Consider the following 25,502-nt stretch of genomic DNA (forward strand, 5'->3'; position numbering starts at 1 on the left):
TCGGGAACTGCGAGATCATGACCTGAGCCTAAGTCAGATTCTTAACCATGCTTAACCGGCTGAGCTACCCAGGTGCCCCAAGGGCCCTTAGTTTCTTAAGAAGGGCAGCTTACCTTCTCAGTGCGGTGTTGCAGGTTCTCTATAGCTTCTCTCCATGAGAGATATACCACTGGGATGGGGGAAGGCCAGTGGGGGGTGTGTGTGGGGGGGTAGGAATTGGTGGAATCTGATTCTTCTTCCACCCATCCCACAAGCTTCAGGGTGGAGGGTGTGACAGACACTGCCTACACTTGTTGCCACCTTGTGCGCTCCCTGTTGGGCACCAAGCAGTATCCTAGACGGAGCACTTTCCTGAGAATTCCATTTCTGGGATGAAGACTTGCCCTCAGTTGGCAAGTGTCCCCATGGAATTGGTGGTTGAAGGTTGGTGTGGTTATAGGAGGAAGAGAGACCCAGTAACAGGAAGGACCCTTTCCTCTCTCTGCTCTGTTGCTGGAACTGTTTGTTTTTCCAGTGACCCACCTTGGCAGTTTCCCAGGGTGACTGTTGCTTACTCCCTTGTTACTGTAGAGAAAACCCAAAACTGTTGTTCCAGAGTCACATTTGGAATTGTGGCAGGGTCATTCTCAACCCCTTTGCCTTCAGGTTTGGGGCCCTAGATCTAAGGCTATTCAGGAGAGCCAAATGGTTTACTACAAAGGGGTCTTCTGGTGTGCGCAGCTGGGGCTGGAAGAGGACCAGCCTCAGCCTCGTGGATGGGTGGTACCAGATGATTTGACGACTTCACGGTAACATCCAAGCCATAGTTGCACTGGATCACTGGGAAGTGTCAAGTGTGCTGGCAAAACCAGGAGCACCAATCAATACCCAAGCTCTAAAAAATAAAACAATAAAGTAAAATCCCACTTTGAGGTCCACAATGCCCTTGCTCACATGGGACTTACTGAGTTAAAGAGTTGTGCGCACAAGGAATGGAACTCCCCGGCAGGGTCAAGGCAGACCTGGCCAGGGCTTTCTTCTAATGTATTTTATCGTGCCGTGAACATTCTGAGGAACTACAGGGTTAGGGGCTTAGCTGGGATAAGGGACACTCCGAGGGACTTGGGGTGGGGGGTGGGGGCTAAACAAACTGGACAGGTGCACTACGTATACAGAAACCCAACCCTGAGACCCAAAGAGGGCCAGATCTGGAGGGGAGAGACCCAGTGGTGGGACAAGTGGCAGGCTGCTGGTCTCTGCCTGACGTGCTCCAGCAGAAGCAGCAGGAAGGAACAACATTGACCTTTGAGAGAGTGACAGGATGAGAGCAAAGTGCCCCCACCCTCCGCTGGTTGCTGCTAGAGTTGCGCTGGTGCTGAGGAGGGAAGAGGCGACGGATGCTGAGCCAGGTGGAGGCTTGTCTTTTGTAGAGCACGACTGGGGGCTCCTGCAGACAGTGCCTCAGTTTCTCCCTTTGTCTTAAGGTTGCAGGTAAAGTTTGAGCTAGCTGCCCTGGATGATCACCTGTCTTGAAATGAGAGGTGTGCGTGTGAGAGGGAGAGAGGGTGAGCAGAGCGTGCTTGAGCAAAGGAGGAATCGGGCCATGCCCCAGGACTTGAGCCATCTCTGGCACAAAAGGAGTTAATGGCAGGGACCGCGCCCCCCCGTGTCCGGGCACGCGCAGCGCGCCCCCTCGGTGCGCGGGCACAGCAGCCAGGCTGCCGGAGAGCAGATCTCGGGGATTCAGGTGCGGAGCCCTTGGCCTGGAGGCGATATGGGTGGTCCGCGGCCCGGTTCAGTCGCCGGCAACAGCCCGGGGAACAGGTGAGGCCGCCTGCCCCGGTCTCTCATCCCCTAGCTGCCCATACCTTGACCCGATCCTATCCCCTCCCAATCCCGGGCTTCTCCACTCCCCAGCCAGTGTTCCCCATCCTTCTCAACCCCATGTTCTCCATCGGCACCCATGACCCTCCAATCCAACCCCCCTCCGCTTCTCTCCTCCACCTCCTCCTTGAATCCCGCATCCCTATCATCCTACCACCCGTGGTACCTCTATTTCCACAGCCTGGCCGCATGCTCCTCAAAATACCCCTACTAAGGGCCCCCAGCCCTATTCCTGTATTGCACATTGCCAGTACCCCCTCCCCCGCAGTGCAGCCCCATCCCTCTTCCATCATAGCATCTCACAGCCAGGCTCCCTCCCCCACTCTCTGCAGCCCCCCTCCCCCCCCCCAGGCCTTTATCCTATCCTCCCCCATTCCGATGCAGCTCTGTCCCCCAATACCATTCCCAAAACGCGTAGCCCCCAATACTGCAGTTCTCAATACCAGTCCATTCCTGCACAATGCCCCTCGCCCAATACTGCTCCAGCCCCAAAAGTACCCCAGATGCCACTCTAATCCCCAGCATTGCCTCCTCCCCTTATCTTCTCCCAAACTGCAAGTTGGGCCAGGATGGAGATCTTGGCCTTAGGGACTCAGAGCGGGTCCTAGGGTACAGAGGGCGTTTGGGGGTCGGTGGATTTGTCTAGGTGTTCGCGGGGGAGGGGCTGCAGGGATTTGACTCTAGGGGGACTGGCATTTGGCACTGAAGGGTTACTGGGGAAAGCATCCTGAAAGGGTTAATGGAATTTGTGGGGAGGGGCGGCACCGAGGGGGTTAATGGTGTGGGGGGGTTGCTGGCGGGGAAGCCGTGTGAATGAGCGGTCTGTGCCCCAGAGTTGCCATGGAGACGGTGAATGGGGGGATTGTGTGAACTCAGCTGCGGACTATTCCCCCCCCCCATACACACACACACACCCACTCCCCCCTGCCCCACCTCCCTACTCCTACCCCTTCCTTCCCTTTCTCCTCCTCCCCCCAACCCGGGTGCATTCTGGGCAGTGTCTGGGATCTAACCCCCATACTTTGCTCCCCATTTCCTCTGAGCCTCCACCCCTTCAGTTGCTTTGCCCGCCCTCCCTCCTCCTCCTCCTTCTTCCCTCCTCTCTTTCTCCTTCTCTCTCTCTCTCTCTCTCTCTAGCTCGCTCTCTGTCTCCCTCTCTCTCCTTCCCTCTCCCTCCCTCTCCTTCCTTCTCCCTTCCGCTCTCTCTGTCTCTGTCTCTCTGCCCCTCTCTCTCTCTCTCTCTCTCTCTCTCACACACACACACACACACACACACACACACACACACACACACACATACATTCTCATTCCCCTCTCTTGGTAGCCGATTCCCGGGCGTTCCCAATCTCCCTCCCCCACGCCTTCAGCCAGTTCTTAAAGGAGCAGGCCGGCAATCTGGGAAGGCGGCAGAAATAGGGAAAACTAAAGTGTGTGTGTGTGTGTGTGTGTCCATGCAGCAGTGTCTGTGTGTGCCTGTGTTTATGTGTTGACTGTATAACTGTGTGTCAGAAAGCCCGTATATCTTGAGTGTGCTGTATTTCTGTTTCTGTCTCCACCTATGTGTCACCATTATGCCGTGTATGTCTCTGGATATTTACCTATGTGGTGTGTGTGATTCTGCTTCAGTAAGTCTCTGTGTGTGTTTCTGAATGTATTTCTCTGTGATTCTCTGGCTCTGTGAGGCTCTCTGTCTCAGAATGTGGGACTATATGAGGGGATCTCTGTGGGTTTGGAATATATGTCTCTGTGAGTGAATATCGCAGTGTCTGTGATCCTGGCTTGGTATCTCTCACTCCCTCTTTGAGTCTTTGTGAGTTTATTTCCATGAGGCTCTGAGTGTGTGTCCCCCACACTCCGTTGTTTATTTTACACTGGCTGAGCATCAACAATGCCTGGGGTGCTAGGCAGAGTGGTTTCTGCCTCAGTTCTGGCACTCAGTGTGAATTAGAGATAGCCGACAGAAAGGACCGAGGCTTAAGACTTTGGGACCAGTGAGGGCTGAAGAGAAATGTACAGGAGGGGCGCAGGAGGGTCTGGGGACTCTGGTGAGTGGCTATCCTGCCCCTTGCCCTGGTTGAGGGTGAGGAGGTCTCTATGTGGGACCTTTTGCCTATATGCTGCTTTTCCAGAACCCCAGAGTAAGGTTCACAATCCTACCCTCTCCTCATGTGGGAGGTCCCCGTGTGGGGTTCCTGGGGCCGGGGGTCTAGAGAGTTCGGTGTTCACTTGTGGCATGCTGGAACCTGGGCTCCATGTCCAGTCATCCCCACCCCCTGCTCCCACATGCTGCTCTGGCTCCAGCTGACCCCGATGAGCTCCATTAGCTGAGGAGTCAGAGTTGGGGACTAGGAGCTTTGCAGTGGCAACAACTGTCACCGTGCCAGTTCCCTAGGATTTTCCAACCATGCCAGGCACCTAGACTGGTTCTGACCAGCAGTGGAGATCATCCGTGGGTCCCTCGAAGCCCTGGCATGGGAGTGCTCTCCTAACTGTAGGAGAGCAGCCCGAGCCCAGCAGGGCCCCAAAGACCCTTCTAGGCTCCTAGGCTCCTAGGCTCCGTAGCCCTCCCTGACCATCTTGGATGACGCATGCTTCCCTCTTTCCACAGGCCTGTCTGGCCCTGAGGGAGTCCCCTTTGTGAAGCTGTGGTGCTTGGACGACCTCTCTGCATTGCGGGGCACCTGTAGGTGTCCCTCGAGAGCTCAGTCTTGAGGTTCAAGTCAGTGTGGCCATGAAGGGGCTGCCTATGGGGCTGATGCTGTGACCCTGGAGTCTGCCTTTCCTGCCAGTCCCCCTGCCCGGAACATGTGGCTGCGGCTTGGCCCGCCCTCGCTGTCCCTGAGCCCCAAGTCCACCGTTGGCCGGAGTCTGTGCCTCACCCTGTGGTTCCTCAGCTTGGTGCTGAGGGCCAGTACCCAGGCCCCAGCGCCCACAGTCAATACTCACTTTGGGAAGCTAAGGGGTGCCCGGGTACCATTGCCCAGTGAGATCCTGGGGCCTGTGGACCAATACCTGGGGGTGCCCTACGCAGCTCCCCCCATCGGCGAGAAACGTTTCCTGCCCCCCGAGCCACCCCCATCCTGGTCGGGCATCCGGAACGCCACGCACTTTCCCCCAGTGTGCCCCCAGAACATCCACACGGCTGTGCCCGAAGTCATGCTGCCCGTCTGGTTCACTGCCAACCTGGATATTGTCGCTACTTACATCCAGGAGCCCAATGAAGACTGCCTCTACCTGAATGTCTATGTGCCCACGGAGGATGGTGAGTGCTGTGGCCAGGCACTGTCCCCTCCCCGCCTCCAACCTGCCCTGTTGTGTTTGTGGCTCGCATGTGGTCGTGTGCCCTGCAGCATGCATCTGTCTGTCTGTGAAAATGCTTCTAACCATCACTCTGCTCGGCCTCCCCCTTCCTCCTCCCTGTTCTTCCCTCTCCCAGCATTGTCTGAGCTCCCATGTGTGAGTGACACTGTTACCAGGAGGGGCCTGGCCAGGCCTGAGAGCTTTGACAGATCTAGGGCCAGAGTGCTGGATGGGGTTTCCCCGGGGGAGTATGGGTCACTGTTGGCAGCTGCCCGCGGGAGGATGCTGGCTCCACCAGGCCCCCCTGTTGCCATTCCGCCTGCTTTGAAAGGTGGTAGGTGTGTGTGGCCAAGGGAGCTGGGTGTGTGTGGGGGGCGGGGGGCAAGCCTGGTGGGCATTGCTTAGGTGCCTCCTCTTTGGCTAGCCGATGCCTCCTCCCGCGGGGGTCACACTAAGGTAAGTGACAGAAACAAGGAGATGGCGGACAGGCTCTCTGCCATGTGCCACCCGCAGAGCAGCTCTTGGGGCCTGGGGGTGGGTGGGGGGTGCATGCCCCTGGGCAGAGGCCTCCTGTTATTTTTTAGTTTTTTATTCATTTTACAGTAAAGCGGATTTCCAAGGAATGCGCCCGAAAGCCCAACAAGAAAATTTGTAGGAAAGGAGGTAGGTAGCGAGCCGGCGGGGAGGGAGAGAGAGAGAGAGGGAGGGCTGCCTGCCCACCTGCCCTTGCCCCTGAAGACCCAGCCTTCCTTCAAGTAGCCCAGGCTCAGGGGGCGGTCGGTGAGCAGGCATAAGCTCTACCTTATCCAAGGGCCCTGGCTGCTTTTCAGGGAGGATTTGGTGGCCTAAGGCAGGTTCAGAGCAGAAGCAGCAACCCCATTTCTGCCGGTCCCCGCCCCCCCCCCCCCCCCCCCGCCCCAAGTTCTGCCTTAGTGCATGTGCCAAAGACAGAGCCTGGTAGTTCCACCTCGGGGGAAACTCTAGGCATTTGAGAGGAGCCAGAGACCCTGCTCTCTTCCTGGCTGGGGAGCCACCAACTCATCCCTCCGTGCTTTTTCCTGGGTCCAAAGTCTAGACTCAGCTCTCTGACCCTGAAGTTTAGACCAAAGTTGTCCTGCCACCACGTCTGGCCAGAAGCCTGGCCGACTGACCCTGGCTAGTCTGGTGGCAGACGATGGGGGTCCCTGGGAACTAAGGACTCTGAAGGAGGCATGAGATCCTGAATTTTAAATTTACCCTCTTGCTCGGGAGGAATTTGGTCCCCCTGGGTCAAGGATCTTTCCCGTCCGTTTACCACGTCTTGTTTTCCACAAAGCGCTTTCATGCTTAGCTCATAAAATCCTCCCCACGTTTCCGGAAGCTTCTAAGGCAGGAATAAGTTTCCCAATTTTACGGATGAGGAAACGGGCCCAGGGGAGTGACTTGCTGCTGCTCGAGGCCCTGTTGCCGGTCTGTGGTGGAGCTGCGACCCAAACCTGGGTCTCTTGACCCTTGGGGCAGTGTTCTTTCCACTGTAGAACGCAAGGCAACTCCCATCTGCTCATTTTCACCTCCTTGCCTCTGGAAAAAATGGTGAAATGTGGATGAGCTGGGCCAAATTGGCACCGGGAACAACTTAAGGAACAGGTGGAAGATCACAGCCTCCTCCGTACAACCTGTTGGCAAGCTTGGATTCTGTTTTCCTTTGAAATCCTAGGGCAGGGTTTCCCTGAGTGGGGCCGGCAGGATTCCTTCGGCCCGGATGCTCCCCTGCTGAGGAGGTGTCTCCAGGGGCAGATTCCGGGAAGCCACATGCTGAGCCACATGCTGAGCGTGTTCTCCATGCACTCTTGATGCACCGAGCGGGCCTGCTGCTCTGGGATAGTGCTCCACTACATCCCCACACCCTGCCCAGGACCTCACACGCACTAGGCCATCAGTAGACGCTTCTTTGCACAAAGGAAGGAGCATTCACGGTGCTGCAAAAAAGACTACAGGTCTGTGACCCACAAAGCCTGACTGAGTCGCAGCTCTTCTGCTAACTCACAGTGAGAGACTTCAGGCACGACTTTTCCCCGTCAGAGCCTCTGCATCTGCCTCTGCGGGGAGGGGGGCGTGAAGGAGGGCATAGGGGACCATTGTGGCCTTAACATTCCGTTGGCTTGTGAATGAATTCAGGAAGAGGGTCTTGTAAACCAGCTCTTCATGGGTTACTTCCAGGGGCGGTGGTGGGTGAGAGGACGGTAATGACATTCACGATAACCATTTCCTAGGAGGAATGATCTCCCTGGAGTGCCAGCGAGAGCCTGGGGCTGTCTGGTCCTGAGAGTTTGGCTATAGCACTCCCTGGCAGCTCCACTCAAATGCAAACATTTCCCTATCATGATTGTTGACTGTGGGCAATGCCCGCGAGCTGGGCACTGTGGGGCTGTGGAGGGATATGAGGCAGAGGAAAGATTTAGAAATAAGTAAAGGCCTCACCACTACTCCAAAGAAGCTCCTATCCTGGTATTGGAACTCAGCTGGTTTAGCTAAGCCCCACAGGCCAAGCTGGGAAGTGAGTTCCAGACAGTGTGGGGGAGGGCATTTGGTCATTTTCCTTGCTTAGATCAGTTCCTTATCTGGGGCCTGGTGGCCATTTGGAACGGAATTACAGTCCCTGCTTCTTGGGGGAGATACGCCCGCAGAGGTCATTAGGATTGTGGTGTGCGTAGGGTAGGTAGGACTGGCCTGGTTGGGATCCTGCAGCAGCACAGTGTTGGGACGGGGTATGGTGGTCGGGCTGGCCCGGGTGACCGCCAAGGCAACAAGGAGTTGCTCAGCAAGTGCTAAGCTGAAGGAGCAAAGGCATCTGTGCAGAGGAGGCTGGGACCATTCGGCAACCCAGGGACACTTGGGGGGGGGCGGGGGCTGGGGGTGCTGAGGAGGTGGGGGCAAAGCGGACTCACCTTCTAAGTCAGTGCCCACAGGAAGTAAGGGATTTCCGGGGGAAGACCTGCCCCATCCCCCCACTTTCACCCCCATCAAGCTGGAGGGAATTCACGTTTAGGGATGAGGACTTCCTTTCCGTGTGGGGTTCTGTCCATTGCGTGGATGATGCTGTCCCGTGCCCCACAGGGTTTCTGAGGGCAGTAACTGGCAGGTGTTAAGACGGTAGGTGCCACTGAAAGTTCGGGAAGCCGGAGGCAGTTTCTGCCCCTCGGGCCGGGCTCTTGCCCTAGCCATTTTGTAATATGAAGGCGGTTCCTGTTTTGATTAATAGCTGTGAGGGAATTCAGTCACCAGAGCCCGGACCAGCTGAGAAAGAGGGCTATTTGCTGCCTCCAGGCTGAGAGCATCTGGTGTCATAGACAAGAGGGTAAGCCCTGGGGTGCTGGCAGAATGACCTCAGTCTCCCTACTCTGACCAGCTTCCAGGCAGTAGGTCCTCTTTCTCCACAGCCACGCTCAAGATGCACCTCTCATCAACTTAGAACAGGAAGGAGAGTTGGTGCCAGCTTACCCACAGGTCCTAAATGTCTCTCTTCTCTCCTCCGGTCCCTTCTTTTCTCTCCTTCCCTTCTCTCCCCTCCCCTCCATGCTCCACCTCTTTCTCACTGATGTTTTCCTTCCATTTCCCCCCACCCCCCACCAACCCTGTCCTGGAAAGGTGGCATGGTGCAGTGGAAAGACCATGGGCTTTGGAGTCAAGTAGACCTGGGTTTGAATCTGACCTCTAGCACTTCCTAGCTATGTGATCTTGAGCAAGTCACTTTACCTCTCTGAACCTCAGTTTCCCCATCAGTGAAACAGGAATAGAGACAAGTGCTTACCTCATTGGGGTGTAAGGATCAAACCATATGGCAGAAGTAGAGTGTCTGGCACATGGTAAATATTCAGTAGATGGTAGGAGCTATTACCATTATTCCTATCTCTCTCTCTCTCTCTCTCTCTCTCTCTCATCCCTTTTTCCTTCTCCCTTTTCCTTCTTTCCCTCCCTCCCTCTCTGGCTCTCTCTAGATCTCAAAGCAGCACTTACTGCTCTTAGGCCTGGTTCCTGTGAGCAGGAACCCCATTTGCCATTAGCCAGAGCAGGGGCCCCAATGAGGAAGACCAGAGGGAAAGCTTCATCTCCCAATTTTTTCCTCTGGGAATCAGGGTCAGCTGAGGCCCAGCTTGAGCCTTCCCACTGGGCTCAGGTAGCTCAGGGCTGGGCGCCCCAGTACCCGTCTCTGCCCGAATAGCTCATGTCCATGTCCAACATGCTGGTGACACCACCTCTCACCCTCAGTGCCTGCCCCTGCTCTCCAGCTCAGCCTGCCTACGTACACGTGCGCAGCCCCTCCCACCCGGAGGAAATCCTTTCCCTGAGTGGGTCTCTGGCTCTGTGCCCTGGCCCACAGGCTGCTACCTCCTTCCTAACTGGGAAGGTAGTTGGTTGAAATGGGCTGTTGGGGGCAGGGAGGCGGGGTAGGGAGGTGCAGGGAGGCCAGCACCGCAGGGGCCTGTAACACCATCCTCCTGATGAAGGTCTGGGCCTCAGCCCACCCATTCCCTCAGTTCTTGCCATCCCTCCTGCCTGTGCTGGGCCCAAGCCCAGAGCTGGCTTGCTGGGCCACACTGCAGTCATGCTGTTTTTGAATTCTCTCTCTGTTTTGTTCTCTGTTCTGTGCTGTTGTGTCTCCCCGTGTCTGGTCCCCAGGATCCGGCGCTAAGAAACAGGGCGAGGACTTAGCGGATAATGACGGGGATGAAGATGAAGGTATTTGGGGGCTGCAGGGTGCGGCGGCTGGTGCATGGCACAGAGCCCCTCCCCCTCTCGATGGGGAGAAGCCCCGTCTGTCTGTCTGTCCGTCCGTTGGTGTGTTTTTGTTCCTCTATGAGGCTGTTGGGCTGTTCATCCATCTTTGGCCTGGTTGGCCGCTGGGAGTTCCAGGGTGATGGACACTGCTGGCTGGAGGAGGGGACCACAAACAGAGCCATGGGGAAGGCATCCTCCTCGCCCGGGTCCCCTACCGCCCCCTGCCCCGTCCTCAGTCCTCCAGTAGAAGCAGCCACTGCCAGAGACAGCTTCCTCCCCCATCTTCTGTGGTTCATGGGCACCTGCCCCTACTGATCAGCAGGGAGAGTGGAGAGAAAGCAGGGCTGAGGGAGGGCGAGGAGAGGCGTGAAGGAAACCGGATGGCGAGGAGATACCTGTGTTTCATTGCGGAGGCCCCTGTGTGTTACGGAGAGACTGGCTCCTGGGAGAGGGGCCCAGCAGGATGTTGCACTGAGGAGTGAGGCAGTGACAACCGAAGGGGCTGGAGCACAGCACTACCGAGAACTCCCCAGCCATCTCCCAGAAAGAGAGACTCGGCCTCAGGGCCAGGGGCTGTGATAGGCTCAGGACGGGGCCAGAAAGGCTGAGGGCTACAGTGCCAGGCTGAGACCAGGACACCACAGCCCAGTTAGTAGATGGCATGAGATCCTTGCGTGATGGTTGAACCAGTCTTCCTTCCTCCTTGGGAAAACAGGGTGTGTTTGCTTGGCAGCAGGGAACATCCCCTTCCACCTCCCTGCCCTGGCCCTGCCCCCCCACCCCTGGGGGGGGCCAAGCAGCTCAGGGGGAGCCCCACTGGTGGCTGGTAGGGCCGTGCCGCTGGGGAAGAGTGTTGTTGGTCCAGCTCACACACTGAGAGGTTGCAGGTGGAGGTGGTCAGGTGGAGAGCTTTCTCTAGACGGGCCAGCCCCAGTGCCGCTGTGCCGCCTGGACTTAGGAGCAGGCGGCTTGAAGGTCTCTCCTTGAATGGCCTCTGGGGAGGCTCCACCTTCATCTTAATGCTGACTGGGGGCGGGGGTCTCTCTCCTTCTTAGTTCCGGCCCTCTCCTCTTCCCCATCCCCTGTGCTTCCATTTAAGTCTGCCTGGTTCCCCGGGGAGAATGGGGTAAATGAGCACATGGCTGAGAAACCATGTCAGTAAGGTTCCCCCCACCCCATCTCTGCCATTCACCCCCTTTTACCCACACCCTTCCTTGTTCTCTCCCTGTGCCACCCCTTATTCCCACCCCTCTTGTCTCTGTCTGCACTGGGGGGCCAGCTGCTGCCAATGGCCATATTTCCATGTAACTGGTCTAGTCTTGGGGGTTTCAGGGCTCCCCAGCCCCTGCTCTCTGAAGCCATGTCAGGTCCCAGGACCCCTGGGTGCCCAGGGCAGGGACTCACTCGATTCACCTAAGAGAACAGCCCTTCCTCTTCCTCCTGCTCCCCGTCCCCAGAGCCCAGCCATGGCCTACCTGAGCCTGGATGTACCAGGCATGGCTGACTGCCTTCAGCTGTGAGGCTGAAACCAGAGTCTTTACAAACATCACTCAAGTCCAACTCTGGTCAAGTCTCTGGCTGATGCTTGAGCTCCAGGCTGAGCAGTCCCCACGAGTCCTGCCCTCAGAGCTGGCGGTGGTGTCCTGGCACCTGGGATAGCTTTGCTACCCACACCCCCCCAGGGCTGGCTGGCGGGGGTGAGGGAGGAAGGGCATCCTACCCAGCCTGTGTCTTACCCCTTCTCCTTGCAGACATCCGGGACAGTGGCGCTAAGCCCGTCATGGTCTACATCCATGGAGGCTCTTACATGGAAGGGACGGGCAACATGATTGATGGCAGCGTCCTCGCCAGTTATGGCAACGTCATCGTCATCACCCTCAACTATCGTGTTGGGGTGCTAGGTACGGTTCCTTGCTAGGTGCCTAGAAGGAAGCCTGGGTTCTCAGGGAAGGAGGAAAGAATGCTGGGGACTTAATGCTGGCCTTGGTTCTCTAGCTGGTGCTAATGCCCATAGTCAAAATGTTGTTATCACATGGCCCCTCCCCAAGTGCTGGAAGCTCCTGGAATATTCAGCTGCCACTGGAAATTCAATTCAACCCCCACACCTTCTCTGTCTTTTTTTAAAATGTATTTTGTTGTTTTTATTTTCATGTTTTTTATATATTTTTGAGAGAGTCCAAGTGAGGAAGGGGCAGAGAGAGGGGGACAGAGGATCTTAAGCGGGCTCTGTGCTGACAGCAGCGAGCCCGATGCAACCTCCACACCTTCTCTTAAGTCTCAAGCCAGGTCTCTGCTTTCAGACTTTTGCTTGGCTGAGTTTTTCAGGGCCCATTAATATTCTGGTGTCCTTCCCTCATCCCTGCCCACCCATGCCCACATCCCTAAAACCTCCACACATACAGAGATATTCCTCCTAGCCAGTCACATATCCACACACCCACGTACCCTCACATGTTCACACATCCACACTTCCCACCATATACCTCCATGCTTATGATCATTTCTCACGTACCCCACAAATACACACATACAACTGTAAACATATAGGCCCCCCACATCCACACCTACAAACTCCCTCTCACATACACACGTTCCCCTGCCACTCCATATACTCTCCACACATACAGTTTTCCCACACACACATATCCTCGTACCCATATACCTCTGTACACTCTACATCCATACCCCATACGTACACAGTTATCTCCCACTCCCCCCATTCCCATAGATCTCTCCCTCCACATCTCCATATCCACATCTATACTCATACACACTACACACGCCCACACTCCCACTTCCTTCTACCCCCATGTATATGCTCTATGCAAAGACCCACACCCCGCACATTCACATCTACACATAAACCCCACACACGTATACCTTAAATGCATATACATATTCCTTCCACACATACACACACATCCCTGTACCCCCTGCACAGCCCACTTTCACACCTACTCCAACACACACATACACATATGTCCCTCACCTTCCCCACATGAATACAAACCAACATTCCCCCCTCCCTATGCATATACATCCATACCTGCACGTCCACACCTCCCCACCCCACGCTTATACAAATATGACACACACACACACACATACACACACACACACACACACACACACACACCTCCTATCCTTGCTTCCACATCTATGTATGCATCCTGCACACTACACTTATGTATCTCCCCACCATATGTAGATACCCATAGGCCTCCAGCACATGTACCCACATTCTCACATACACATACATACATAGACACTCTTCCCATACATACCCTGGATACATACAGCCAGTGTACATATGTACATATTCCCCCACCCTACCCAGCAAATATGTACACATCCATATATCCACACCTGGCTATCCAAACCCATCTGTGCACACACGCCTGTACTCACCCCCACACCTGAGCATACCCCACATGTCCATACCCTGTATATACACACAGACACATTTCTACTACTCTCTCCATGCCTACCTCCCCTTATACTCCCACTCCATTATACAAATGTACCGCCACACATACACACTAATTTCCCAAACGCCTCCTCATCCATACCCATGTGCCCTTCCGCACCTGTAGTCTGCTGTCCACCCACTTGTTTGGGTGATTTAAATGTATATGCATTTAAATCTGTGCTGTATCTTCCTTGGTGACTCTTTTTTTTATTTTATTTTTTTATTTTTATTTTTCTTTGGTGACTCTTAATGCCTATCTGTGGCCAAGGTCCTGAGGTAAACAAGTACCTTAGAGCGTGTGACTACACATACAGGGTCTTGCTCCCTTTCAGATGCCCACTCAGGCCTCAGAGGGCACATGCGGTCACATATCCTGTAGTTTCATGAGGAAGACAACTTCTTCGCTGGAGGGCTTGTATCTTCAAAGTTCCAGTGAGGGGTCTAGGCTGTACATCAGGTCTGTAGGCCTGGATGCCGCACCAGCAAGGACATGATTTATTCCATGGCCAGTTGGCTGACAGGACCTTATTTTATTTATTTATTTTTTATTTTTGTATAATTTGCTTTAATGTTTATTCTTGAGAGAGAGAGGGAGAGAGAGAGAGAGCGTGAGTGTGCACAAGCGGGGAGGGGCAGAGGGAGAGGGAGACACAGAATCGGAAGCAGGCTCAGGCTCCAAGCTTATAGGACCTTATTTTAATTTGCTTCTGAGTGTACTGTTTTTGCCAGTTCTAATCCCAGAGGCCCTGGTGCTTCAGTTCTGGGAGCAGTTTATGAACACAGAAAGGCAAACTTTTCTTGACTTACTCTTAACGCTATGTGGGGTAGCAAGACACCTTTTTTTGGTTTCAGACTGGAGGCATGATATTCCCTGAAAAAAGTGGAGCCCATGTCCCTTCAGTGGCATCTGGATAGTGGGCATGAAGCGTGCAGGGCCTCTCTCCCTGGTCTCTCTTGGCTAGCTACTGGGTTTGCGTTGCGTGATTCTGCCGCTGCTCCTCCATCTTTATGAGTTGCCCCAGACATCACAGGAAGGCTCCCTTAAGTGTTCTGTCCTGTTGAGGAAGGGGATCTGAGTCTCTGACAGTAACAATGGTACCATGAAGGTGGCTGTAAATCCACACACTCGGGTTGCACAGTCCCTGAAGGGTATACAGGAGTAAGGTCACACAGGTATACAGGCACACATACCCAGTAGCTGAAGGCCAAAAGTAATTTGCTACTTTATTTATTTGAGAGAGATTGACTGCGAGTGGGGGAGAGGGTGAGAGGAAGAGAGAGAGAGAATCTCAAGCAGGCTCCACACTCAGCAAGGAGCCCTGATGCGGGGCTCGATCCCACGACCCTGGGATCATGACCTGAGCAGAAATCAAGAGCCAGACGCTTAACCTACTGAACCGCCCAGGCGCCTGTACTACTTTATTTTCTTAGTGAGAGTGATAGAAAATATTCCATTCAGCTGCTTTTATTTTTTTTTAATTTTTTAATGTTTATTTATTTTTGAGAGAGAGAGAGGGAGACAGAGAATCCAAAGTGGGCTCCGTGCTGTCAGCGCAAAGCCAGATGTGGGGCTCAAACCCATGAACTGTGAGATCATGACCTGAGCCGAAGTCGGATGCTCAACTGAGCTACCCAGGCGGCCTCAGCTGCTTTTAAAAATTAGGAACACAAAGCTCCATTCTATTGTTTTTATTGGAAAGCCCAGAGAGTATCAAGAATATGCTTCAGTTCCATATTATTGGACCAGCTAGGGTTGCAGGAGAAGAAAGAGTGGAGGAGCGGGGAAAAGAGGGGAGAAAAGTAAGAAGAGGGGCGAGGGGAGAAATGGGGAAAAGAGTGACACAGAGAAAGGAGGCAGAAGGAGAGATTCAGGATTTGAAGCATCACTTGAGAGCTGTGGGCTGCACAGAAGGCTGTTGCGAGTGAGTGCTCCCTGTGGTATTCTGGTTTGCCGATTACTGCACAACTGTTCTTTGGGCTTCTATATCCTTTAGGCTTCCTAACCTTTGGGGGAGTCTTGGACCCCTTTGAGATTCTAATGAAAGCTATGGATTCTGCCCCATAAAAATGTGCACACACAAACCTATAGAAATGGTTCCATGGATACCACCAAAACTCATCCCTGGAACTCAGGTTAAGACCCCCCCCCCCCCACTGCCACTTTACCACCTCCTCTCATTTGGATAACCAGAACAGCACATCTGGGGGCAGGAATACTATAAAGCCTTGGTTTGCGAGCACAATTCGTTCCGGGAACATGCTTATAATCCAAAGGACTCGTATATCAAAGTGAATTTCAAGAACCATTGGCTCCAGTTGTGATCATGAATGTCAGTTTGGCGTCACGTATTACTTGTAACGCAAGACATCGCTCGTTTATCAAGTTAAAATTTATTAGAGGTGTTTGCTCGTCTTGCAGAACACTCACAGAACAAGCTACTCGCAATCCAAGGTTCCACCGTATTATTCTTTGGACTTCAGCAGTTAATGATCATGCTAATATTACCCAGACCTCAGGAGTCATAAACTGAGATTCGGTCAGAAATTCCCCACCCCTTCCTGTGTATCCTACACTGCCTGCTCTGGAACACAAATGTAATCAATGAGCCACTGATTGGATTCTGGGCCCATACAAGATGTTTTTGTCTCTTGATGCCAGATGCAGAACATAGATTTGTCCCTGACACTTGGGGACTTTGCTGTGTAGCTGAGACTGTCATTTTGTTTCTCAAAGCATCCCAGATCAGGCGGCCAGTTTTGGACTCCAGTTACATGCAAACATTCAGTCTCCCTTCGGCTTCTCTGGAAGCACTGAGCCCAAAAAGATGGTTTACTCTGAGGTGCTTGTTTGGACATCTTGAGTGATTCATTTATTTGGAGAATGTCACAGGCCAGTCCGTGCATCCCATCCTATTATTTGAGGAACCCCCATGGGGCTTGAGACCAACAAAAGAAAAGGACCCCAGCAGGATATAGGATGTGGACATCCCTGCGGCTGAGGAAGTAGGGGCTTGCCAATTCTGGGTGCCAGAATTTAATCCTACATCTTTGCTCAGGTACCCTCCAGGCAAACTGAAAACCTGGTAAACGTCAAGCGTTGAGTGGCAGAGATATCTGGTTTGGGTACACTGTGCCAGATTCCCTCATCTCCTGTTGACAAGCAGCTAACCATGTACTGCAGTTTAAACTTGGACCCAGGGAGACTGTCTCAGATTTGTTCTGACAGTTCACGGAGTTTGGGATTTCAGCCCTCACCCTCACGTGGTTTCCGTGGATGGCTGAGTTACTGGGGAACTAGCAGCGAGTGACTGCTCTCCCAGACTGCCAGGTTTTGTGTGCTAGTGGTCAGTCACGTTAGATCCAGCTTGATCCCGTTGGATAATAGCTCTTCACGCAGGACTGTTGTAGTAGGGACATTTGACATGGCATCATCCGCGTGCTTTATGCCTCTCATCCCGAGGTTCATGGGAGCCATGGGAGCAGAAAGTGATGGTTGACTCCTCCACCCAGCCCTTTCAGGCCTTTGTTCCTAACCCAGGGAATCGATACATGTTGCACAAATCTCCTTTACCACATTCAAGCGCAGGCTCTTCTGGTAGGACAGATGTATTTGACACATTTCAGTGAACGATACCTCACCTCGGCCAAGGCTGAAGCCAAGTCTACTGTTGCTTAAATAAGAGAAAAGGGAAAGAAAATATGGAGGAGGGAGAAAGGAAGGGAGAGAGGACAGGCGGGCTAAGAGAAGCACATGGTGGTTTTTGCCAGAGGGTCTCAGGCTCAGACAGCTGGGTTGGGTCTTGGTCAGCACACTTTTTAAGACTCGCAGCAGAAGCTTCAGTTTGTGAATGGGCCAGGCAAAGGAGAAGCTGGTTCCCTTGTCTAGAGGAACAAGGGCTCCTCCATTCATCCTTATTCAGGCTCTAATTCCTTCATTTCCTCGCCAGGAACCTGAGGCTAAAGAGGGCTTGTGACTAGGTCCTGAGAGGAATAACTAAGTGCTTTACATACTTAATTGTACCAAACATAAATTAATAACACCCTTGAAGAGGGTGAAATGAGCCCTTCTGCAGAAGCTAGAAACAGAAGGACTTGAGAAAGTGATGAGGTCTTGTGCCTGCCTGAATCCATTTGAACCTGGCTTCTGCCCCTGGACTGCCAAAGAGCTCTCTGTGAGCGGAGGGAGCCTCCTCGAACATGGCCCTCGCACAAAGTTCATCCCAGGTGCTGCCACTGAGCTTTGAAATGTGGGGTCAAAAAATACTGAGCCAGGTATGGGTTTCTAACGTGTAGGAGTACCACAGCTATGCACCTAGGAAGAACCCTTCCTAAAGCCCAGGGCAGAAGGTAGAGCCTTCCAAGGAGCCTAGGGATCAAGGAACAGAGATGAAATGAGACAGCAGGATCAGTTTGAAATGGAAGCAGGGTGGTGGGGGGGAATATAGGACATCTCTGTGGGATAGCCAGCAGGTGGGCGGGAAGGTAGTCTCCATGGCAACAAGTCTCCACAGCAGCAAATCCCAGCAGGTGGGTGGGAAGGTAGTCTCCATGGTGACATGTCTCCTCAGCAGCAAATCCCAGTGGGTGGGCGGGCGGGAAGGTCTGTTTCTGTGGTAACACACTGCACCGACTTCCCCATTTCTCCACCAGATGAAAAACATGGTCCAACCCAGTGGTTTTCTAACTTTAGCAGGCATCAGAATCACCTGAAAGCTTGTTAGAAACACAGATTGCTGGGCCTCCTCCCCAGAGTTTCTGTTCATTAGGTCTTGGAGGAAGGGAAATGAGAACCTGTCCTGACAATGAGAGGAGAGGGGCCACCTGAGGCCCGGGAATGAGGTGCAGATGGACTACCTCATACAGGAAGGGCAGGGAGAGCTTAGGGATTGTTGCCTCTTGGGATCTTCACTTCCTTCAGAGAGGGGAGGAAGGGGAAAGAGAAGTAACTTTAGATTTACCAAGTGCTGAGCATATTAGAGATGCTTAGGTTCATTTTATGCTTGCTACAACCCTTTGAAGCATTTTTTAAAAGTTTATTTGTTGATTTTGAGAGAGAGCGAGCATGAGCACGGGAGGGGCAGAGAGAGACAGACAGAGACAGAGAATCCCAAGCAGGCTCCGTGCTGTCAGCACAGAGCCCAACACGGGGCTCAATCTCACAACCTGTGAGATCATGACCTGAGCCGAAATCAAGAGTTAGATCCTTAACCGACTCAACCACCTGGGTGCCCCAACCCTTTGAAGCATTTTTATCTCCATTGTACAGAAGAGGAAATTACAGCCCACAGATTTTCAATAACTTGCCCAAGGCTATATGGCTAGTAAGCGGTAGAGCCAGGACTCGAACCAAGGACCATCTGACTCCAGGGCCCCTGCTCTTCACTTCCTGCATGTTACCCAACTCGCAGCTGGAAGCATCCCCTTGGATAGTGTGCAGACCCCTCCCTTCAAACTGGAGAATGGGGGGCGGGGGGCCAGGAGCTGGTCCTTCCTATATGGATGGTGCTGGGCCTTGCAGAAAGAAGCAATGGTATACGGTAGCTAGGCAGAAAGAACCACGCTGCGTGCTCATCCTCTGTCCTTGTGCCCCCATCTCCTGCCTGGCATTATAACCCAAATCTGCCATCCCTCTGCCTTCACTGTCCTCATGCCCTCTGTTGAATCCAGGTTTCCTAAGCACTGGCGATCAGGCTGCCAAAGGCAACTATGGGCTCCTTGACCAAATCCAGGCCCTCCGCTGGGTGAGCGAGAACATTGCCTTCTTCGGTGGTGATCCCCGCCGAATTACCGTCTTTGGCTCAGGCATCGGCGCATCCTGTGTCAGCCTCCTCACGTTGTCGCATCACTCTGAGGGTGAGTAACACTTGGGGCAAAACCTGAACTAGAGAAGTGTCGGGCCTCCAAGGCTCCAGCGTGCCCAGGGGGATCAGCAGGCCCTCTTCTGACATTTTGGTATCCCTGTGGGGAGATGTGGGTTGGAAATGTTTCTCTAGGGGGAAGAAGGAATTCGCCCAGTGTGAGAGAGGGAAAGAGACAATCCTGTTTATATCCTGAGAAAGTAAGATCCTCTTTCTGATGTGGGAGTCAGATTTGGGTGACTGGGAGCAGACAGTCTCTCTGAAGTGACAGTGGTTTTTGGGAGGCCAGGGAGGGGGGGCAGGGGAAATCTTTCAGTTTGGGAAGGACATGTGACTTCAGGGTAGATATCCGGGGTGGGAATTCATTTTTAGGTGTAAGAAACACTCATTCTCTGCCTTTCTCTGAAAAGCAAGTCTGTACAAGAGGGGAACCGTCCTTGAGCGAGGAGATGGGTCTGAAGTGAGGATCACTGACCTGCGTGGTGGGCTTTTTCTAAGGGATTGGGGGTCTGTTAGCAAACTCCAGACCTCCTCCCAGGGCTGTATTACCCTCCTAAGGGAGACTCTCATTTTTACCCAAAGGAAAGCCTCTATCCTTGCCATGGGTCCCTCTGCCAGTGACTCTTCCAAGCGAGCCAAACAGGCCCTTTTTGGCTCAGCAGGAAAAGTTCTCTTCACCTCTGGACTCTAGAGCACATTCTATCTCTGAGAGGCAAACGTGAGCTTCTCATGAAGAAGAGGTCTTCCTGAAATAGGTGCCCTTCTTTGAAGTGAGGAAATCTGTGGGAGAGGACAAGGTTTTTTGTCGAAGTCAACCCTGTGAGTTAGTGATATTGTCACAGGAAGACTTTCAGTCTCTCTTTGAAGAATGCCTGTCACTCTGAGAGAGAAAAATCACCTTCTCTGACCTAGAAATTCTGTCTCTGTCCCTCCAGGGACTACCCTGGTGAGGGAACACCATTGTGGGACCTGCATCACTCCTTAGAATGTGTTTCTAGGTGACAGTAATGGGGATGGGAATCTCTTTCTCCACAAAGGAGGGTGAAGTGACTGGCTGTGAGGGTGTCCCTGTCTGAAAAGCGGAACGGTGGCTCTTCCGATTTCCCTGGGAAGAGAAGGCCTTTCTTGGAGTGGTGCTGTATTCTGTCTCCTAAGGGTCCTGGCTGCTGCAAAGGGTTGGTCTCTGCCTTTCTGCAATTGATTCATGGAGAAAAAGCAAGGCTGTCTCTTAAGTAGCAATCTATATTTCTTTCCCTCTCTTTCTACCCATGCAAACTGCCTTTCTCTTAGAGGAAAGGAATTGTGTGCCTGGAGGCCAGATTATTATCCCTCACTTTGGAACGTTGGGGCCAAGGAGATCATGATACCCCTTCCCACCCACCCCCGGGGAGGGGGGACAAATCACCCACTTTTTGAGTTTGGGGGACTGGCTCTCTGTTGGCCAGGGGGAAACTGGATCTGAGGCATCAGTAGCTTCAGCAAAAGGAAACTCTCTGTGGAGACTACACCCTGGGAAGGCACATTCCCTGGAGACTTTCAGACCCCAAGGCCTTTGCCCTCGGGAATCGTTCCCCAAACTCCCAGAATGTGAGGCTCTCTCCTGCCTGCATTTCTCATCTCTCATGAAAAAGACCCCTTTGTGGTGGAAGCGCCAGCTCCCTGGTGGTGCGCTGGCACAGAGCTGGGCCCAGCTGGGCAGGAAGCAAGGAGGGAAGACAAGGACAGATAAAGAGAGGGAGCATAAGGAAGCTGATGTCTGGGACCCAAGGGGTTAATTCTTTCTGGCATTCCCTTAACCCTCAAGTTACCAACCGTCCTCCCAGAACAAGGAAGCAAGAAAGCAGGCAGGGGTCCAGTCGGCGCAGGGGCCCGGCAACCCCTCTGCTGGTCCTAATCCATCATCCCAGCCAAAAGGTTTGTTCTTCTTGCGTAGCTCATTCCACCCATAGGGCAGCCTCAGTAACAAAGGAGTGAGGAAGTGTTGTAGTGTGTCCCTCAGGGACAGGCAAGGGAGGCCTAGGCTGTGGGTGACATGACAGGTCTGATGTGGTGCCGCCTGTCTTCTGCAGGGCTTTTCCAGAGGGCCATCATCCAAAGTGGTTCTGCTCTGTCCAGCTGGGCTGTGAACTACCAACCAGTGAAGTATACCAGCCTGCTGGCAGACAAGGTAGGCTGTAACGTGCTAGACACGGTGGACATGGTGGACTGTCTTCGTCAAAAGAGTGCCAAGGAGCTGGTAGAGCAGGACATCCAGCCAGCCCGCTACCACGTGGCCTTTGGCCCTGTGATTGATGGCGATGTCATTCCTGATGACCCTGAGATTCTCATGGAGCAGGGCGAGTTTCTCAACTATGACATCATGCTAGGTGTCAACCAGGGCGAGGGGCTCAAGTTTGTGGAAGGGGTGGTGGACCCTGAGGATGGTGTCTCTGGCACTGACTTTGACTACTCAGTCTCCAACTTCGTAGACAATCTGTATGGCTATCCTGAGGGTAAGGACACCCTGCGGGAGACCATCAAGTTCATGTACACAGATTGGGCAGACCGTGACAATCCTGAGACCCGCCGCAAAACACTGGTGGCACTCTTCACTGACCACCAGTGGGTGGAGCCCTCGGTGGTGACCGCTGATCTGCATGCCCGCTACGGCTCACCTACCTACTTCTACGCCTTCTACCATCACTGCCAGAGCCTCATGAAGCCTGCTTGGTCAGATGCAGCTCATGGGGACGAAGTACCCTACGTTTTTGGTGTCCCTATGGTAGGCCCCACTGACCTCTTCCCCTGCAATTTCTCCAAGAATGACGTTATGCTCAGCGCTGTCGTCATGACCTACTGGACCAACTTTGCCAAGACCGGGTAAGGAGAAACTGGGGGGTTGTTCTTCTTTGGGACCCCAGCATGCCCTCCCCTCTGCTCCTCTGTCTGAACCTCTTCCATCATCTCCTTTTTTAAAGATACTCCCAAAATCTTGCTTGGTAAACTCTTCCACCCCCTTCCTTCTTCCTCCTTTTGGGTCGTGCCATTTCTCGAAAATTTTGTTGAGGCTCAGAACTCACCTAGCACTAGGACCAAGCAGGAATGAGAGTTACCAGCAGACTTATTGGGGTTCAAGGTTAGATGGTCAGAGGCCTGGTAAGGTGGGAATAAAGTACATGCATAAAGAGCCTTTCAAGGGTTCTTGGAAAAACTAGGCAGCTGAAAAGATTGATGGATGCAACGTAGCACGTGAGAAGAAAAAGCATCTACAGCATGACTTTACAGGATGGGTACAGGGAAGGATGAGTTTCCATGATGCAGTGGGCAATAGGAATTCAGGGCTTGGGGAAGAGGAGGGGTATGGACAGAAGGAGGGACCCTGAAAAACATGGAAATGGTGGGCAGTTACAGACTAGGGACGAGGTTCAGAAGTGGGTGTGAGAGGAAGAATTCTGGGCCCTTTCCTCATGTAGGTAGAGTGGTGACCCCAGATTTCCATGTGGTATTTCAGGGATCCCAACAAGCCGGTCCCCCAAGATACCAAGTTCATTCACACCAAGGCCAACCGCTTTGAGGAAGTGGCCTGGTCCAAATACAATCCCCGAGACCAGCTCTACCTTCACATCGGGCTGAAACCAAGGGTCCGCGATCATTACCGGGCCACTAAGGTGGCCTTCTGGAAACACCTGGTGCCCCACCTATACAACCTGCATGACATGTTCCACTATACGTCCACAACCACCAAAGTGCCGCCCCCGGATACCACCCACAGCTCCCACATCACCCGCAGGCCCAACGGCAAGACCTGGAGCACCAAGCGGCCAGCAATCTCCCCTGCCTACAGCAATGAGAATGCCCAAGGGTCCTGGAACGGGGACCAGGATGCAGGGCCACTCCTGGTGGAGAACCCTCGTGACTACTCCACTGAATTGAGTGTCACCATCGCTGTGGGGGCTTCCCTCCTGTTCCTTAATGTTCTGGCCTTCGCTGCCCTCTACTACCGCAAGGACAAACGGCGTCAGGAGCCCCTGCGGCAGCCTAGCCCTCAGAGGGGAGCCGGGGCCCCTGAATTGGGAGCTGCTCCTGAGGAGGAGCTGGCAGCGTTACAACTGGGCCCCACCCACCATGAATGTGAGTCTGGTCCCCCCCATGACACACTGCGCCTCACTGCACTGCCTGACTACACGCTGACCCTGCGACGCTCCCCTGATGACATCCCACTCATGACACCCAACACCATCACTATGATTCCCAACTCCCTGGTAGGGCTGCAGACATTGCACCCTTATAACACCTTTGCCGCAGGGTTCAACAGTACTGGCCTGCCCCACTCACACTCCACTACCCGGGTATAGCTCCAGCCTAGAGCACAGCCTATCTCCTGGCTCCCTCCCTCCCAGATCCACAAACACACATGCACACACACACACACAGCCACAGACACACATACACACACATACACACACACACACATTCAGACATATATGTATACGCACGCACCCACACCCAACAGCAGACCCACCTGCACAAACAGATGGACGTGGACATGCACCCGCATGTACAAAAACACAAATAAGGAAGTAAACCTGAACAAACCCTTCAAACGGGGACACAAATGAGTCCTTGGGAAACTGAGGACCCGTGGAACAGCAGCTGAAGCCAGCTCCCTGAGCCTGACCACAGACATTCCTGGGGGCCTGAAAGCACCAGCTGGACACCCCCCTTGGTGCTCGCCTTCCACCTCTCTTGGAACTGCACCACCGACCAACTCCAGACTTGGGAGCTTTAAAGAGCAGGGTAGCTCTTTCTCCCCCAGACTTGGTCTTTTTTCTGGGTCTTGTTTTTTGTTGATTTTTAAAACAATTTTGGAACAAATGCCTCTCCAACCCATGAGTGCAAAAGGCTCTGGAAGGGAGGCTCCAGGCCCAGGTCTCTCTGTCTTTGGAACCCCTAGCACTCACACAATCCGACCAAGAAACATGACCCCAAGAAAGAAACAGATTCGAACAAGACCATGGGGTGGAAGGAGGAAGGGGCTACCTCTGGATGGGGTTGGAGGCCATAGGGGGAAAACCCTCCAGCCATCTCTGTGCCCCTGTGGAGGGCTGCAGAGACTGCAGGGTGACCTGCTTTCCCCAAAGGCCACATGCACTGGCCTGGCTAGACCAGGAGACCCTAGATTTGGTGAATGAGGTTCTAGTGGAGGCCATGTCATTATTGGGCCCCTGGGTGTAATCTGGGTTCCGCCTCTGCCCTTGGGGTAATGGTATCAGAAATTCACCCCATTTTCTTTACAGAGTCTCTTTTGTGTCTGTCATTTCTCTTTCAAAAAGGCAGTGTTTTTTGTTGTTGTTGGCTTTTTTTTTTTTTAAAGAAAAGTTCTTAAAACACTAACGGAAACCCATGGAGTTTGTCCTTTGTAAAATTTTAAACACAGTGTCTTGATATAAAAATAAAAAATCCAGTTAGCACTCCCAACCTGCCTCCCTTGCACAGGCCTTGCCCCAACAGATGCCCCCAGCAGGGCACCCCTGTGGGCTCGGAATCCAGCCTGCCTCTGCATCCCATGCCTTTAAGCTGAGACAAATCTGGGCTGCACTCTGCTGGCCCCCCTGCACACATCAAGGCCTGTCCAATCTTAAGCAGGTTGCTGCCCCCATAACGTGCCCCACCAAGTCCCCCCAACACTCTGGGTTCCTGCAGCTGAAGCCTTCTCTCAGCACCACAGGTCTCCTAATGAAATGGCAAAAATAACACTTCTTCTTCCTCCTCCCCTCCTCCTCCTTCTCCTCCCCCTCCCCCACTTTCTCACCAATGCCTCTGCCACTGCCCCCATCACCACCATCCTGCCCTCATCCTAGACTGCGGGCTAGGAAGAGGTGTGACCTCTAACATGCTGACATTTTTTCTCATACATGACTGAATCCAGTGTAGCATCAGATAGGTGGATGCCCCCTGGCCTTGGGTGACTGACAGAGCAGGGGCCCTCTCCTCCCCAGGGATACTTGTTTCCTGGTCGGTGAATTAAAATTGGAGAAGGCCCTGGGGCCCCTGGAAGAGATTTCTCTCCAGGGTTATCATCAGTAGCTCCCTGTCAACCCCGGGGGACAGATTCAGTGGGGCTCCACAGGGTTAGCATTATGGTAGTTCATATTATTCTCAGCGACTTGAAGGACTGAACCAGGAGTCTGCTCATCAAGTGTGACAGTTGGGCAAGGTTGCTGACACCTCAGAAACCAGGAATAGAATTCTTCAAAGTGACCCTGACAAAATGA

General features: G+C 53.4%; 1 protein-coding gene across 5 annotated transcripts; it reads left to right on the forward strand.

Moving 5' to 3' along the window:
• Positions 1-1,314: 1,314 nt before the first annotated feature.
• On the forward strand, positions 1,315-24,658 carry NLGN3 (neuroligin 3). 5 transcript variants are annotated; one of them, XM_047844923.1, is made up of 8 exons: positions 1,315-1,470; positions 4,472-5,125; positions 5,767-5,826; positions 9,823-9,882; positions 11,673-11,822; positions 19,058-19,243; positions 21,318-22,107; positions 22,739-24,658. In XM_047844923.1, the coding sequence occupies exons 2-8, from the start codon at positions 4,669-4,671 to the stop codon at positions 23,580-23,582; spliced, it is 2,547 nt and encodes an 848-aa protein (XP_047700879.1). In that variant the 5' UTR covers positions 1,315-1,470; positions 4,472-4,668; the 3' UTR covers positions 23,583-24,658. The 5 variants fall into 5 exon arrangements, with proteins under 5 accessions (XP_047700879.1, XP_047700877.1, XP_047700881.1 ...); XM_047844921.1 differs by lacking the exon at positions 1,315-1,470 and adding an exon at positions 1,482-1,803; XM_047844922.1 differs by lacking the exon at positions 1,315-1,470 and adding an exon at positions 3,044-3,908.
• The last annotated feature ends 844 nt before the right edge of the window (positions 24,659-25,502 follow it).

Source organism: Prionailurus viverrinus, chromosome X, assembly GCF_022837055.1.
Source record: "Prionailurus viverrinus isolate Anna chromosome X, UM_Priviv_1.0, whole genome shotgun sequence".
Classification (NCBI taxonomy): domain Eukaryota; kingdom Metazoa; phylum Chordata; class Mammalia; order Carnivora; family Felidae; genus Prionailurus; species Prionailurus viverrinus.